The sequence below is a fragment of the Perissodus microlepis genome, chromosome 16 (assembly GCF_051167445.1).
Source record: "Perissodus microlepis isolate ML-2025 ecotype Zambia chromosome 16, ASM5116744v1, whole genome shotgun sequence".
Taxonomy (NCBI): Eukaryota; Metazoa; Chordata; class Actinopteri; order Cichliformes; family Cichlidae; genus Perissodus; species Perissodus microlepis.
The window spans coordinates 30,043,546-30,058,525 of record NC_140476.1 but is presented as its reverse complement, the minus strand read 5'-3'; the positions used below and the strand labels follow the sequence as shown (position 1 = coordinate 30,058,525).

At 40.1% G+C, this 14,980-nt stretch overlaps 1 protein-coding gene and 1 long non-coding RNA gene across 5 annotated transcripts in view; one reads left to right on the top strand and one right to left on the bottom strand.

Annotated features, from left to right (window-relative positions):
* cacnb4a (calcium channel, voltage-dependent, beta 4a subunit) overlaps positions 1-14,980 on the top strand; it is a 33,434-nt gene that overhangs the window by 3,512 nt on the left and 14,942 nt on the right. Inside the window, exon 1 of one of the 4 annotated variants that reach the window (XM_084954523.1) lies at positions 4,961-5,329. The exons of 2 other annotated variants lie outside the window; for them this stretch is intronic. In XM_084954523.1, coding sequence (XP_084810649.1) covers positions 5,285-5,329 — 45 coding nt within the window. In that variant the 5' untranslated portion in view covers positions 4,961-5,284. Of the gene's footprint in view, positions 1-4,960; positions 5,330-14,980 lie in introns of those variants that run through there. One more of the 4 variants, XM_084954521.1, reaches the window with a different exon arrangement.
* LOC146371188 (uncharacterized) lies at positions 139-4,822 on the bottom strand. The gene is made up of 3 exons (XR_014802886.1): positions 4,741-4,822; positions 2,466-2,547; positions 139-909 (listed from the first exon to the last, which is right to left on the bottom strand). It is a non-coding gene; the product is annotated as an uncharacterized LOC146371188 (long non-coding RNA).

Genomic DNA, 14,980 nt, shown 5'->3' with positions numbered 1-14,980 from the left:
CAAGGTTGATTAGCAGAAAACTGCACCACCTCCTTTCTTTTCACAAGAAGGTAACAATTTTTTTTAAATTTATTTTACAGCAAAAACTCAATGAAAGGAGAAAAAAGTGAGATGAAGGCATTCTTTACAGCAGCCGAGGTAGATATCGAATGTTTTTATTGAACGCTCCTCCTCTACAGATCATTTGTGGACATTACAGAATCATGGTCAACATTATAAATCTTCCCTGGACTCTGGAGTTATTAATGTTAGTTTGTTCAGCTCTGCAACGAGGGAGAAAAGGATTAGGCGTGATCCATGCGAATACGAATTTTTGTATCGTTTTCAAAATTTGTTTTTTAAATATTAGCCTTTTCTGTTGCAAATTGTGATCTTAGGCCAGTTCAAATGTGGCTACGTGATGTAAAGAGTCCAAGAAAGACCAGAAAAGTTGCAGTGTCACAGTTCAATGCAGCCATTTACTGTCTGATCAATTATTGTGGTTCCAAAGACAGATCACGTTGTACAGTACAGTAAAATGATGGTGATACCAGATGTCAGTAATTTACTGTAAATTACTTTGAAGTAACATTACATCACTCGTAACCTTGCAGTATTTCACTTTACAATGACATTACGATTGGGGGAAAAAAAGAAAGAATAATGTTCATTGTACTGTGTGGGTGTGGTTTGACAAAATATGACAGGTTGTGTTGGCAGCATAAGCAAACAGCAATCCAACTGTCACCAGAATGCGATATAAATATTGCTCTTCACCCACTTCAAACCAGTAGGAGCACAAATACAAAATTTTTCATCTGTGTAATAACCAAAGATTGGCAGAAAATAGTGCATTTAAGTAGGAGACCACAGGGATCAGGGCAAGGCGAGGTGGGGTCTGCCGTCTTCTGAATGACCTCTGGTGCTTGTCTTACAAAGAAAAATGAGAGAAAATGACTTAAATTAATTGTTTGCTCCAATGGACGACTGTGTCACAATACAGGGACATTATGTTCCAGGAGATATGGATGACGAGTCTGAGTCACTCCATGTGATACTGAACAGATCTGCTGCCGAGATGGTAAAAAACTGATTCTCCCAGATGGTACGCAGAGCACCTACACACAGATGTTTATGTGTGCTGTTGGCGAGTGGATACCTGATCGAATCCTGAGCCAGGCTTTAAGGTCCATGAAAGGATTATTTATAAGACAGACTTGTAAAAAGGCCTTTAACCTTTCCTCCATAGCAACAACTTAAAGATGCGGATAGATGCAGAAGACGAAACATTCAGCTTTTTTATTGTCTGTTTGTATTTGCAACCAGTTTGCACTTCTCTCTGGTCACTTAGCATTTTTGTAGCAATTCTTGTAATGTGAATATTCTATCTCCTTATGCTAATTTGTCATCTGTTTCTCTTCAGTTTTTGTCTCTGCACACATTTTCAGGTTCTTTTGTCTGTTCAAAATCGTTTTGCAGCTGTCTGTATTCATCGCACCTCTTTCTTCGGCTGGCTCTATTTGACCCTCATGCATCTAATTATGTTTTGTTTTTAAGACTAGCTGCTGGTTTGCATCTTTGGAGGTCTTTGCAATTGTTAAATGCATTGACCTCTTAATAAGAAATGTTAACTCTCCCTTCAAACAGGGGTTCTGAACTCTTGAGGTTAGCTGGGTCTGTACTCGGGTAGGCCATTCAGCAGTTCTGAACTAGGGTTGGGATTTTATCAGGAATCCCTGAATTCATATTCATATGAAACAATATATATGTAACAAATGACAAAAAAAGATCATCTCCTTCAAAGGTCCCACATTTACATTGTGTACAGTTCTCATTATCTTCGTTGTTTTTTTTAGTCTTTCAGTTCTACCGGAATCTACTACTTATAACATAGACACTTCTCTACACATATGTATTAAAGATAGGTGATGTGAGTGGGAATAATTTTACAGTGCTGCTAACAGCAAGTACATGTATGTAATTTAATTTAGGGTTTATGCTGTCTAACAAAAAATGAGTAAAAAGCACCAACAACCGGTTGCAGCAGATGACCGCCCCTCCCTGAGCCTGGAGGTTTCTTCCTGTTAGAAGGGAGTTTTTCCTTCACTGTCGCCAAGTGCTTGCTCATAGGGAGCAAGCACTCATCGTTGTTGTTTTCTCTGTATGTGGGGTTTTTAATCTACAATATAAAGTGCCTTGAGGCAACTCTTGTTGTGATTTGGCACCATATAAATAATGTTGAATTAAATTATTCAAAGCAGAATAATTGTCATTTGGGGAACTCTGAGCTTATTAAAGAGCTTATTAAAACCAGTCTGTCTTGATAACACAGACATAAACATATATGTATATATTTAAAAACCCCAAACCAAGCAATTTATGTTTATCATGGTTCAAAGGTGAAGGCACAGATGATCTTTTTTTCTTGGTGTTGGAATTAATAAGCCTAGGTCAAGTTATTTCCTACATTAGTGTCTCTTACTTACAGTTAATTCAGTTGATACTGACATCCAAATGACGGGAAGAAAAGGGGTTTCACACGTAGCAGACCTTTTATTTTGAGATGCCCTGAGGACACAATGAGAGTACAGTGATGAATTTTGGTGGACCAATAGATGTTCTCAGCAGAAAATGACCTCTTAGTCACAGCCGAATTTCCTGACTGCCTCTGTTACATCGCCTGAATTAATTTCTTATCTCGCAGTCACGTCCTGGATCGTCGTGTTTTCATTCTCTAAATCTGTTCCGTGGCTTTACATGAATAAATCTTGGAATCATGAATGAATGTAAGGCTTGCAGAGTTAATTGATTGAATTCATTGTGAGATTGCTAAACCTATAATGCCGTCCCGGAAATTTAATTTGCCTTGCCGACTCACGATACATCAAACAGAGGCAACTCTTTAACCTCATCTTTCAGCTTGCAGCTTGCGAAGTGATAAGGAAGAGACTTCACACTGCTAATCCCCCTTATGTAGGTCACATGGCTAAACTCAACAGCCTTTAATTTGTGAATTACTTGATGGGCCAAGCCACCGCTGCCGTTGCTCGCAGCTGGTATTGCACGCTAGTTTGTCAGCACCTCCTGAGTAGATGATGGAGACAATCTCATAAATTACAAATGAAAGGTACTTTGTTATCAGTTGGAAATGATTGCATGCTTAATTTAGAAAATGGCAAAAGGAGTAGGAGCAAGTTGGAGTGCCTTTCTAGCTGAGAAACTAAAGTTCCTTTCTGGCTTGTCTGATATTTCTTGCACTTTGTTTCTCTGGGATGTTACATTTTGTCTCTTGATTGGGCACAGCGTCTGTTAGAGACATAAAACGCCTAAACGAGTTCTCACATGTTCAACCTGCTTCTACCCTGATAGATCCTTTAAAAATCAGAAAACCTAACTGAACTCAAATGGATGACAGTGACAGCTCGAGATATGAGTAAGAACACAAATTCTTTATGCCTCTCTTATCCGCTTTGTTCCATTATTAGTTCAGTTTCTTGTCATTTTTTCAGCCTGTGTGCGTATGTGTTTATTTTCAGTGAGGTAATGTTGCTCGAGCTGTCGTGTTACACGTGATATCTAATTATACCACCAGATCTACGTGGCAGCTTGGTCCCACTTTTCTCCAGAAGCATATTTCACCCTTTGTGCTCTTTCTATTTTGCTTCCCATCTTTCTTTATTTCTCTCTTTCTTTAAAAAAAAAAGGACCCTTATATGTGATATTTCATGCAGCTTCAGCCTGAATAAAATGACCTTTATTCTGAAAGGTCTCCCTTTGATCTACTGTTCCACACGGGCCAGAGGGGGTCTGCCGGGAGCTGCTGTGCAGAATAAAGACACAGAGCAATATCTAAATGAATGATGAGGATGTAGCACCCGGCTCTGTGCCTCCACTAAAATACATGCAGGATAGACACAAAAAAATCTGATGTTTTGGGAAGAGCTTGTTCGGAGCAAGCTAAAAAAAAAAGGAAAAGGAAAAAAGCGTGGCGATGTTGATGAAGATGCATTATCGGATCAAGAGAGGGTGCTGTTGCTCTACTATGCCTAACAAATGGCAACGTCCCAGTGCCAAACTTGTTTGAGTAGGATCATTGCTGAGTTTGTGTAACGTGTGTGTGTGTGTGTCTGTGTGTGTCTGTGTATTTTTAACAGGGAAATTTATATTATTATTATGAATAGTATCAAGAATTTCTTTTAAAGCTCAAAGCCAAAGCAGGGAAATATGAATTGCAAAACAAATACTGTAATTTACCTTATTAATGATTTTCATGTATGTTTGTATTACTGAGGTGATTATTCTGAAAATAAACAGTCTTTCAGCTGCACAAATGAAAACCTTTTGTACAGCAATGAATTCAAAGTCTTTATCTAATTTGTAGCTTAACATCCTGCGGTAATTATGGGATGGTTAAAATAGGAATCTATATTTTTTAAATGCACTGTTGTTTCACATGTAAAGTAGTTATAATAGCAACAGATGCTGTCCATGAAAGGTGTCAAACTGTAGATTTGAAGTTCTCTAGCTTTTCTTGATTGATCTCCTCTGCCATCACTCTCCCTGTAGCAGATATTTACAGATTGATTTTTACGGCTCCGGTGTGTTCATGAAGCTGTAAAGACGCGGGCGCTCCTTGTAGCGGAGCAGCAGCTCGATTGCATCGAGTCTGCCTCTCGTTCTAAGTATCATCACTCAGCTGTTTGCCTTTGCTGCCGTTCTGCATGTGCAAATTAAATGTCGGTGTTTAGTGTGAAAGATTACCTCACGCTCACATACAAGGACAGGATTGACACGGCGTGCTGGTTAATGATGCTCTCAGGCTGCAGACGCCCCCGCCTCTTTCTCTTCTCTCTTCCTTATTCACAGCCAGCCGGGCTGACTGGAGCCTGCATCGGCCAATCGGCAGCCTGCATCTCACGTCTGTCATCAACCAGTGCTGGGGAAGGGATTGGCTCATGCAATCTCAGCTTGGAAGGCAGATGAAATGCCAGGTCTGCTCAGCCTCTGGGGATAGCCAAGCTTGCCTTATAATGGGAAACAACACATGTTTGACCTGGGAGCAGTAACATCTAATTCAGCATTAGGAGAAGACTGGACTCCAGCTTTTTTCCCTTTTCTTTTATAAATCTGTTGTTCTTCTGTGATCTGGGTTCTTTTTCATCTACCTTCATGTGGAGGAAGAGACTGCTGGTGCTCTCTGTCACTCCCCTATCCTCATCATCCATCCTCTCCAGAACAGGTTGATCTTGAGCCGTTTCGAACTATTTTGCACTGAAGAGCTCATTTTTGGGAACCTCACTCCTCCATGTACGATAACTTGTACCTTCATGGATTTGAAGACTCGGAGGCGGTGAGTGGAGAGTGGCGTCTGGCACTTGTAAACCACGCTGTTCTGTTCCGTCGTGGCTGCTTGATCCATACATAAACTCCCACAGAATGCGTTGAGACTTGAGTGGGCTGAGCGTGCACTCATCTCGGGGGAGTTAGAGGCAGGAACGGTGTGTGTGAGTGTGCATTTGTGTGCATGTCTCCTCGACTGGTCAAAAAGAAAAATACAGTTTTCTCACTGATACTATCAGCTTGGACGCCAGTTCTCCTCCTGTCTGGGCCGGCTGTCTGCAAAGCTGAAAAGTATTGTCTTTACCATGTATGGCTGATTGGCTGGTATGCATGCTGTTTGCCTCTGTTTATGAGCATTGTGAGCACGTCTGCATGATTCCTGTGTGCCTCCACCTTTATCAAACCCCACTGTACATCATTATGGTTTATTGAAAAGGCCAACAAACATAATCAGCATTCACTATGGCCATCTGCGTGATGCTGATGTGCTGATGCATGCCAACTGTTACATTCGTCACTCGCAGCATGAATGCCTTTATGTTCGAGAAACACGTTGCCATTAAGGGAATTCTCATCTTTGCCACAGATAAGTGTGCGTAGGCACCTTTAATACAAAGAGGCAGACAGGAAGAAAAATGTGCGGAAGCAGAGAAAAATGCTTACAAAGGAAAGGAATATAGAAACTGCTGCCAGGTGGGGAGGAGGGAGGGAATCCCACTGAGGCAGAATCTGTCAGAACCTTTCCATAAGTCCACCTGAGATACCGGCTGCCTCATAAAGACTAAAAAGTAGAGTTAGCATGTTCTGTCCTGTCTGCAGCGTATACAGAGAGATTTTCTGTGTTTGCGTTGTTGTTTGTTGCGACTTTGAAAAATGTGTTCATTTTTATGTGCCAAGTTTTGTAGGTGGTGTGGTATTAGTAGCTTCTCTTTGCTGTTGTTTCTTTCCTGCATTGGGAGTTATTTCCAAAAAGTCAAATTTCAGGCCTTACACTCAAAAGCTCTGGGTGCCCAAAATAACTCTCTTAATTTAGTTACTCTCTTAGGCGCTGATAGTACAGCAAGATCCAGAAATAACATGTTTATTTTTTATTATTATTATACGTCAGAATAACTAATGAGCCTGAAGACAGTTTACTCCCATGTGAGACTGCTCGGGAAATGGATTCGGGAAAATCCCAGTACTCTCTAGAAACTGTCTCATACAGGATAAAACTGGATCCATTCATTCCTTCATTACTACTAAGTCAAAAACACACTACGTTTGATCCTGCTGGTCAATTACAGTGAATCAGTCAATGAGTATTTCTGTCAATACAGGCAGCCTTTGGTTCTGTGTACTTTAATGAGTACTATTAAATCAAACCTGGAGAACTTGTTCATGCACTCTGTTGGGCTGCTGTGTTCCACATTGTTCCATGTTTAGCTGTACTGGCAGCGTCACAGAACACACCTTTGACCTTACTGACCCCGTGGTTTGCTATCAGCACTTATCTTTAGCTTGTTTTGTTTTTTTAAAGCCAGGAATGTCACACAGACTTGTCATTCATTTCATTTCCAGCATATATTAAGCTGCAGGCTCTCTTGTGTGACTTATTTTCAGTAAGAGTTTTGGAGTGACATTGTTTGACACACAAATATAATCTCTGTGTTTGGTGTTTATGACCTTCCCACCTTTTTTTTTTTGACGATTACTCCTTCTTTTCCAAAGCTCAACATTTTTCAGCCCTCGGACAGTTTCACTAGAAATGTTAGTCAAGTAAAATTAACACTCCAAATTAAAAATCCAGAACAAGTGTTTTACCCAAGACTACCCAGAAAGCAGCTTTTTGGTCCATTTTAAAAATGTTTAGCAGAACATGCAGGACTTTCCGTTTTGTGGCCTTGATCCATTTTTATCTGATGATGTAATATTTAGAGTCAGTTGAACATAGTTGGTAGAAACTTCCATATGAGTGTTATTTTTTTTTTTTTTTTTTGCAGAGTCACTGTCCTTCCCTAGCTTCTGGTAGTGATGTAAACCACTTTCTACCCTTCTGCAAACATACAGTATTGTTCACTGCATGACTCACCTTTATAACAGGTATTATGAAAAACACAAAGCCCAGTAAACCTTCTGCGCTGGCTCATAGTAGTTTTACTATTGCAAATAAGACGTGGACGCAGCGCCTGAAGAAGACACTGTTTATTTCTAAACCAAGTCTTTCCATTATACACTCACTGGACCCCTTGGTACTCAAAGGTTTCATCCATTTTTTGTCTTCAGAGTTGTTTTAATTCTTTGTGGGATAGGTTCAAAAAGGTGTTGGAAACTTTGCTCATGGATTTTGGTCCAGTTTGACATCGCAGTATCAAACAGTTTTTGCAGTTGCTGTCAACAAATCACCCATTCCACCGCATACATCATGGATTGAGATCTATTGGCTTTTTGGCTGTTTAAGTACAGTGAACTTATACTCATGGTAAAGTAGCCTGTTTGAAATTATTTGAACTTTGTGACAGGACACATCCTGTTGGAAGCAAAAGCAAAATGTACATAGTCAGCAAACTCTGGCATTTAAAGGGTGCTGAGATGGTACTAAGGGCGATACTGTATTTTCTCTTTTTTTGGCCATTCTCTGTAAACCCAAGAGGTGTATACCCAAAACCCTGCGCTGAATCATACTTGTTATTAATCTCTGGCTCTTTTCCACAGCATGTCTTTTATCCTGTCTTCCTTCTTTCTCCCCAACCGGTCGTAGCAGATGGCCCCGCCCCTCGCTGAGTCTGGTTCTGCTGGAGTTTTCTTCCTGTTAAAAGGGAGTTTTTCCTTCCCACTGTCGCCAAAGTGCTTGCTCATAGGGGGTCATATCATTGTTGGGTTTTTCTCTGTATGTATTATTGTAGGGTCTACCTTACAATATAAAGCGCCTTGAGGCAACTGTTGTTGTGATTTGGCGCTGTATAAATAAAATTGAATTGAATTGAATGGTTTTGTAGGAAAATGCCATAGACTGCGACCAACAATCATGCAATGCTCAATTCAGTTAACTTCACCAAAATATTTATGATGATGTCTACATGTCTAAATGCATTGAATTTGCTGCTCAGATATTTACATTCATGAGCAAGTGAACAGGTATATCTAACAGAGTGAGTTCATAAGGAGCTAAAGGCCCAAAGTGGGCCAGGTTTTCAAAGAACTTAGAGACATTTACCCCTTAAAGCTAGTGGATGCAGTGATGGTGCCAGTTGGGTGTGCTGAGGAGGGAATGCTTTTCGTCTTACAGTCTGGGACTGATAGTCACATAGGTCAGGGGAGGAAGATGATTGGAGATGGGAGAACGGACCGAGCTTCGGCATCTGGACAGATAAGGTTAGAGTGTGGCATGACGGACTCAAGACCGGCCACTTGACACTTCGATAATGAGCCACAGCTTGTGCGTTTGTGCAGAAACGAAAGGCGGGGGATAGGAGTCTTTGCTTGTGTAATGTGCATGACAGTAATTTTAGACATGCATTGTGTTGACTGACGTCTCTGTCATGCATTAATAACTTCAGGTTTGTACAGTGGCAAATGTAGGGATCTGAGGTAATATGGCCTGATTTTAAAACACTAATACTAGTAACAACTGGATTTTTATTCTTACTTTTGAGATGATTGCTTCCAATAAACGTGCACAAAGGTATGAAAAATAAACATTTTCTAGATTTTCTAATGTTATTTTACATTATAATCTAATGTAAAAGTAAAGCTACTGTTTAAAACAATAGGTTCATGTTATAAACAAAGCCAGCCTCCATGTTGAAGATAAAATGTACATTATTCTCTGTTACAAAAAGCTGTAGTTTGCTATTTTAAAAGAAAAAAAACATACATCAGGTGATACTCTGCAGTGGGCAGCTGTGTGGTGGTTTTATTTCTTTTTCTCCACTCTTCCAGCTATAGATTTCATTTGTAATGAGGCAGTAAATAACAGTTATTTGTACCAACCAAAGACTCCCATGGCTCTGAATGGATCATTAGCAGAGACGCCTGCAAGCCCTGGACAAAGACATTAATCCACACTGTCCAGCCTGGCAGGTTGACTTCAAAGACTTATTCTAGTACAAATGCCCTGTTACACATTTTGCCATTTATTTTCATTTAATTTTTGATGTCCAGTGGGAGTGAAAAAGACATTCAACTAAAAAAAATTAAGGCACTTTAAAAAATAATCAAATGCATTTCCAACTACTTCACAAGTGACAGACAGGATGGAAATATAAGAGAAACAAATATGAAGAAATCAGTATCCAAACAAGATTTTGTCTACTGCTCCATGCGAGATTTGTGTCCTCCATGAGCTCGCCATAGCAGACCTGCATCAAAGTTTCTCAGGTGTACTGACCCAGTCAAACTCTCCATCTGCCACTGTCCCCCGAGTCGATCCCTGACAACAGTTGGGTGAGCCTCCTTGCCTCCTGGGGTAAGTGAGCATAAAGAGGGTGGCACGGTAGTGAGCACTGTTGCCTCACAGCAAGAATATCCCGATTCTGAATCCACTGCTCAGCCTTTCTGTGTCAAGTTTGCATGTTCTCCATGTGCCACATGGGTTCTCTCCTTGTACTCTGACTCCCTCCAACAGGGCAAAGACATGCATGGTAAGCTGGTTGGTGATTCTAACCTTAGAAATGAACATTAGCTCCAATGGTTCTGTTCTGTATCTCTACTGACGTGTCCACGTGGTATGGGTTTGAGCTTTTACCCTGAGACGGCTGGGTTAGACTGCCTAAATTGGAAAAGGAATTAGCAGAAAATGGGTAGATGAAATATATCAAGAGATGAATGCATAACAAAAAAAAAAAATGCATTTGATGAAAAAGTTTGGAAAGATAATTCCATAACACTGAAGTCACTCCCATTAGCAAACCATGACAATTCCAAGTCCAAGTTTATTTATATAGCATATTTGAAACAACCTCAGTTGACCAAGATGCTGTGCAATGTAATTATTAACGTGCAATTATTAGCATGTTAATAATTACATTAACGTACGTTAATTGCATTAATATAAAACATAATTACATATGTGTTATATTACATAACACATATGTAATATCATACATACACATACAGCGAGAGTTCTGTTTGTCACACACCAGATGATCTTGATGACGACGGCCTCGAAGCAGTACATCACGCCTTAGTCAGATGTCAAGGGTTTATAAGCATGTGTCATGCTGCCTGCAGCTTTGCACCATCGTTGTCATATATATGTGAAGAATCACAGCTTTCACATATTTTAAGATGAAACTGGAATATCGGTGTGCGTTTGGCATTTAGTTGTAATATTTCAACGATAGTAAGATATTCCCAAAACAAACTATTTTCTGGCATTTGCTCAAAAAGTCTTTCTTCACCACATATGACATTTTTAAAATGAGACAAATGATGCTCTTTTTATAATATGGCATAGCTGCACCCTCCTTCTTCAGTCCTTGTCCTGCATGGATAGGTTGTTTTAAATAGAGCGTCTGACAGCATCCATGGGGGAACAGACTGTCCTGTCATCTGCTAGGTAAACATTTATGCTAAAGTCCAGTTTTTCAGCCCATTTAGCCGAAACTGCAGGACTCTGAACATCCACCAGCTGGCTACTCGGCAGAACTGAATGCAGAATCCGCCTGATTTGATGAGCTGGAGACATACTGGTATGAAGCAACAAGGCATGTCTGTATTTAAACTGGTGTAACTGAGCACATTCACATAAATATTAGTGTGTATTAAGTGTTCAACTTAAATAAGTGTTAAAGACTGAAATGACGTATTGTGTTTTACTGTATTAATTATTGGCCTTTTTTTCAATCATTCATCATCTCCTGACATCTGCTTTCACAGTTTCCCCAGTTATTAAATATCATGGTGTCTGAATGAAGCTGACAGACAGAATCGGAGTGTTGGTTTGTTCTCTGTGAGTTTATTTCTGGCACACACAGGAACATGATATTCTGAGTTTTGTTCTGTTTTGAGTGGATGGATGGCATGACAGCTCCGGGGCACAATACTGTTTAGAAAGAAGATATTTAACTCCATCTGGGTGGGGCCTTTCTGTGTGGAGTTTGCATGTTGTCCCTGTTTTTGCGTGGGTTCTCTCTGGGTACTCTGACATCCTCCCACCATCCAAAAACAAGCTGTTAGTGGGGTTAGGTTAAATGGTGATTCTAAATTGCTCATAGGGGTGAATGTGAGTGTGAATGGTTGTCTGTCTTTCTGTGTTAGCCTCTCGCCCTATGGTAGCTGGGATATGGTGGAAGAGGGAGGATGGATGGATGGATGATGGACACTTTTTAAGGATTTTGTTTTGCTGTCATATATTTCTTCATTTGTTTTGATGTTAATCAGGACACTTGTTGTTTCATGTGTCACATGGTGGGAAATGAGCTGCTTTGATTGATGAACAGCGATATGAAAGAAAAGAAGTCATTAAAATGAATGAATACATTCATGCATTACGTCATTACTCCTTCATTATACATTACATCATACCACGTGGTTTGGTAGCATAGTCGTCTTTTCAGATATTGCATAACATTTTCACAGTAAGCGTTAACTGAATGTCTGTAGTGCTTTGTTCCTGTAACTTTAGTCTAAGTGACAGATACAAGCAGCCAGATTTGCAAATAAAGAGATTTATTAATGCCTGCAGGAAGCAGCCAGATTTGCAAATAAAGAGATTTATTAATGCCTGCAGGCAGGTGGGTTACATGAACTGTGAGGCCAGTGAATCATAAAGGATATTGACATTGCTGGTGGCAACTATTTTAGCAGCTATGTTCCCTCTCATCATTCAGCCATTTCCCTTATTTAATGCTGGTGACAAGGGGAATAACTGGCTCATGACCCTGGAGAGAAGGGTGTGCACAGCCGCCTGCAGGCCACAGAACATAGTACATTGCCTCTACCCTGAATGGAAAGCACTGATTAGCAGAAATTAGCATTTGAACCCCAGAGACTCTATGCAGTCTAATACAGTGCACTGAGTTAGACCTTTCCTGCTAGTAAGACACGTGTCCAGTGTCCATGCTTATGTAATTATTCATCTGCACCTACATTAATTTTGATTACTGTATGGGTTTGGATTGTTTTTGGAAGGTTTTCAAAGACCAAAGGAGGGTAACTGACTGATATTTTGCTCAGGAAATGTTTTCTTCTCAATTTAACAACATATAAGCTGTGATCTCAAGTACTGGTCAAGTCTGCTAAGGCAAAGTTACAGTATGTTGCTTTGGCCATTTATTGGACTTTTTTGGTTTAGAACATCACAGGATTTTAAAATGCTGTGGCTGTTTATATAAAATAGTCCTTGAAGCATTTCTCAGTAGTATCTTGAAAATGCCTCTGATTGCTTAATTAGGCAGTTACTGTAAAGCATTATCAAAATTAAAGTTGATTTCAATTATCACAAGACTTTAAAACTGCATGGATTATATCAGCATTCAAAATGGTTGAAAGGTTTGGTTCTAATAGTTTTGTTGCTAAAGTAACAATTTCCTCTATAAATTACCACTAATAATAAACAATTTCTAGTAATGTTTATAATCTTATGGGATCTACATCCACTACTGATGATGTGTCCCAAATTTTAATATTATAATCTAGATCAGATTTCTAATCCCTAAACCTAACCAAGGAAGGTAAAAAAAAAACTAAAAAATGACAGAATAGCTTGTGATAAAAGACTGAAACACCCTGTGAATTTGAGGCACACAACGACGTGTCCCGCTGGTAAAGTTTCCGGGCTGCCTTTCCTCATAGTAGCCATCCCTCAAGACTTTCTCCATTTGAAGGAATGCACTATCAGGGATTGTAACATATAGTCATTTTATTGAATCATCACATAACAGGACATTGACTTTTTCTGTTTTACTTGTATCCATAATTTTCCTCTCGCCTGCTTTGATTCTTTGCTCATACAGAGGCTGCTAGCTTTAGCCTTGGCTACTTTGCCTTTTTAACTTAAAATGTCCATGTTCAGTTGGGTAGGTTATGATTTAGGTGTCTGATTAGGTTTGCTGTTACAGGCCCCTTCTACATTGTCTCTTACAGTGAAGAGCGTCTACACTAACGCCGTGTTAGTGGCTGCGCATGTGTGCATGTTACACATGCGTAGACTGGGTTGTATGCAAGGCTGACTGGTTGCTCACTGGTCCAAGTTGAAAACCCTGGAAAGTGCTGGTCCCTGGCGCATCAACAGGAGCATCCATCTGTCCATTTGCTTCCGCTTATAGAGTTCATGGGAGGGGGGCTTAACCGGCTGCCATAAGGTGAAAGGTGGGGTATGAACTGGACTGGTCACCAGTCTGTCCCAGGGCTAACACAGAGAGTTAGAGAAACATTCACACCTACAGATAATCAATAATGACCATGTAACCTAATAACCTCCATATCTCTGGAGTGTGTGAGTGTCTGTTTTTTGTCACAAATTGGTATTTTTAATGTTTAGTATCTCCTCTATTTGTCCCTGTAATTGTTAACTAGTCTGTTTTTAACTCAAAATAAACACTTTTTCACCAATTTTTCAACTGCATAAAATTCGGTGTATTCAAAAACTATATTACCACTATAATTAAAAGATTTCACAGTGTTCAAACACTCTGTTCTGCCATGGTGCAGTTGTAGCAAATTGAACTGTTGCCAGTTCTCCCACATGGCATTACAAACAGTAACAGTACCGGTCAGCCAAAGGTGACGTCCTCAGAGCCAAGATTTGCATTACTGCTGTGAGTTGACAGTGTAAGCAAACTATAAGTCAGCCCTGTTTGAAAATAGAGGCCTTGTACACTGTGGCTGAAAGCACTTGTTATGACTGATGGGTTTGTACTCCAGGTCCATTATCCCAACTCATGTGCAAGAAGTGTGTTCTTTTTGTTTCACTCTCATGAGCCTATAGCATTAAGCTGATATAGTCACCTTAAATATCCAGGAAGGCAGGAATAGTTTTAAATGGTTTATTCCCAGAAGTGTGGCACAGAGGCTTGCAGGGTAGCCAACAAGTAAGCAGACAGGTAACAGGAACAAACTGGAGACTGGGCAACTTCAAATCAACTGTGCATCGAATTGGACCACTGCTTATCAAGAATTGAATCATGCTAGCTGTGCTGTGGCCTGCATAGGTCTTAGACGATCCTTTTGCTGGAAAACCACACATTCCCAGTGAATCACAGATGTAAGTCACAATGGATAGGATGCCTTTTATTGGTGGGGTGTCCAAACCATCCTTTGTATTACTAGAGCTTTGCTGGTGTTGATTAGCAGTAGTAGCGACAGGCTCTTGGTGGAACCTTGTAATGACTCTAGTCAGGATACTGGTGAGGTCTGGCACCCAAAAAGATTTATTGTTTAGTGCATGGCTGTTACAAGAACATCAGCCCCAGTTTCCATTTAAATTGAACTTATCCATAAGCTCTTTGGTGCAAAACACCATTTTGCCATTCTTTGCCTTTATTGCTACTGTAACAGCAACACAGATGCGATCTGTTTCACCAAGCCAGCTGGCAATTTATTTGCTGTGTCTACGAACTCAAAAGCACTTTTTTCCTCCCACAGAACTTGCTTCACATAAGTGAAATGTTCTCTCCCACCAAATCAAGTTTGCAAATTGCTTCAGTAATTATTCCTTCTTAATCCTTCTTAATACCAT